The sequence below is a fragment of the Pyrus communis genome, chromosome 1, assembly GCF_963583255.1.
Source record: "Pyrus communis chromosome 1, drPyrComm1.1, whole genome shotgun sequence".
Lineage (NCBI taxonomy): Eukaryota > Viridiplantae > Streptophyta > Magnoliopsida > Rosales > Rosaceae > Pyrus > Pyrus communis.
Window position 1 is genome coordinate 23,748,673 of NC_084803.1, and position 1,484 is coordinate 23,750,156.

General features: G+C 41.7%; 1 protein-coding gene across 1 annotated transcript; it reads left to right on the top strand.

Annotated features, from left to right (window-relative positions):
• The first annotated feature begins 866 nt into the window (after positions 1-866).
• On the top strand, positions 867-1,484 carry LOC137724966 (uncharacterized). Its single transcript, XM_068463591.1, has one exon. The coding sequence runs from the start codon at positions 867-869 to the stop codon at positions 1,482-1,484; it is 618 nt and encodes a 205-aa protein (XP_068319692.1).

The following is a 1,484-nucleotide window of genomic DNA, read 5'->3' on the forward strand; positions in this document are numbered from 1 at the left end:
ACAACTAGTTTCGCAAAATGACATTGTATGTTATGTTGGAGTCTCTTTTGGCTTGAGGACTTTGGATTTCATTCAAAATAATTTTGATAATAAAACTGCTGTTGTTTCGCTTCAAAAAGATTGAGATCCTGTAGAGGGAATTTTTGTCTTGTAAAAAACAGGTTAAAAGTCTTTAACGTGCTTTTTTTTTTTTTTTTTTTTTTTAACAATCGTTATTATCTACACACTAAAGGGGAGGGGTCGAGCTTAGCCTTACAATGGACTAGCAATAATGTGGTTCAAATTCGCATTTGGCAAGAATCGAACTTAAGACCTCTCACTTATAAGTGAAGAGAAATACTACCAGATCATGTACTAAGTGGCAGAATGCTTGTTAGAAGGTTATCCTTTTAAATTTCTGTAATACAAATATTATTATCTTTCTCACATCAACCTAATTACAAGCGTTGACGTATCTAGTGCATTGATTTTTTCATAATCCCTTTTTCAAATGAAGAGTTAAGACAAAATTAAGTTGAAGATGTCATTGTCTAGGCCGTGTAACGTATTTTTTGTGTGTAAAGCTAATCAAACAAGCAAAGCAAGCAAGGAATTTTCCAACCTTTGTACTAAAAGCAATGACCAACATTTACAATTGTATTCAATTCCACGGACCCCGTTTCTTGCGGGCACACTACTCCCTCCCTCTCTCCCCCTCTCTCTCTCTCTCTCTCTCTCTCCCTCTCCCCTCAATCCTTGTCTCTCCCAACCACCCCCACCCACCAAATATGCCCATTATTTTTTTCTTTTTACAGTTCGATCCTCAACAAATTAAGCAGTTTCCAATTCCTTTTATTGTTTCTCAAGTTCTGATCAGTCCGACATCGATGGCTGGGCAGATATCTAATAACACAAAGTTGAATCCTAAAGCAGCTGATGGGAATGAAATGTTTCTGGGTCTAACTGCTGTTTCTCACAAGACTGCTGGCTTACACCTCATACAGAACTGCGATCTTCCTCCGCCGGCAAAACTATTTACGGGTTTGGATCAAACTGTTGTGTCATCCATGAAAAGGATTTGCAGCGTGAACTCAGATCGCGATGATGATCACAGGAACGACCAGTTTGACATGGATGGAAACCGAATTGACGGAGAGAATGAGAAGCTGGAGCTTCTGAAGGCGCTGAGGCTGTCACAAACGAGAGCGAGGGAGGCGGAGAAGAAGGCTGAGAGGTTGGGGAAGGAAAAAGACTGCCTCGCTAATGCATTGCTTGCGGAGGCTAAAGAGTTGTTTGCTTACAGGCAATGGGTGATGTTGCTTGAGCTTCAAGTTTCAAAGTTGCAGTCGCATTGGGCGGAGCAAGGGAGTGATCAGGCGAGTTGTAGTTGTGGCAGATCAAAAGGAGGTGACGGTGGGGATGGCATCACTTGGGTTGTAGCTTTGGCACTTTGTTTTGGCATCGCCGGCGTGGGCTTCGCATTCGGTTGCAGATACTTGTACTGA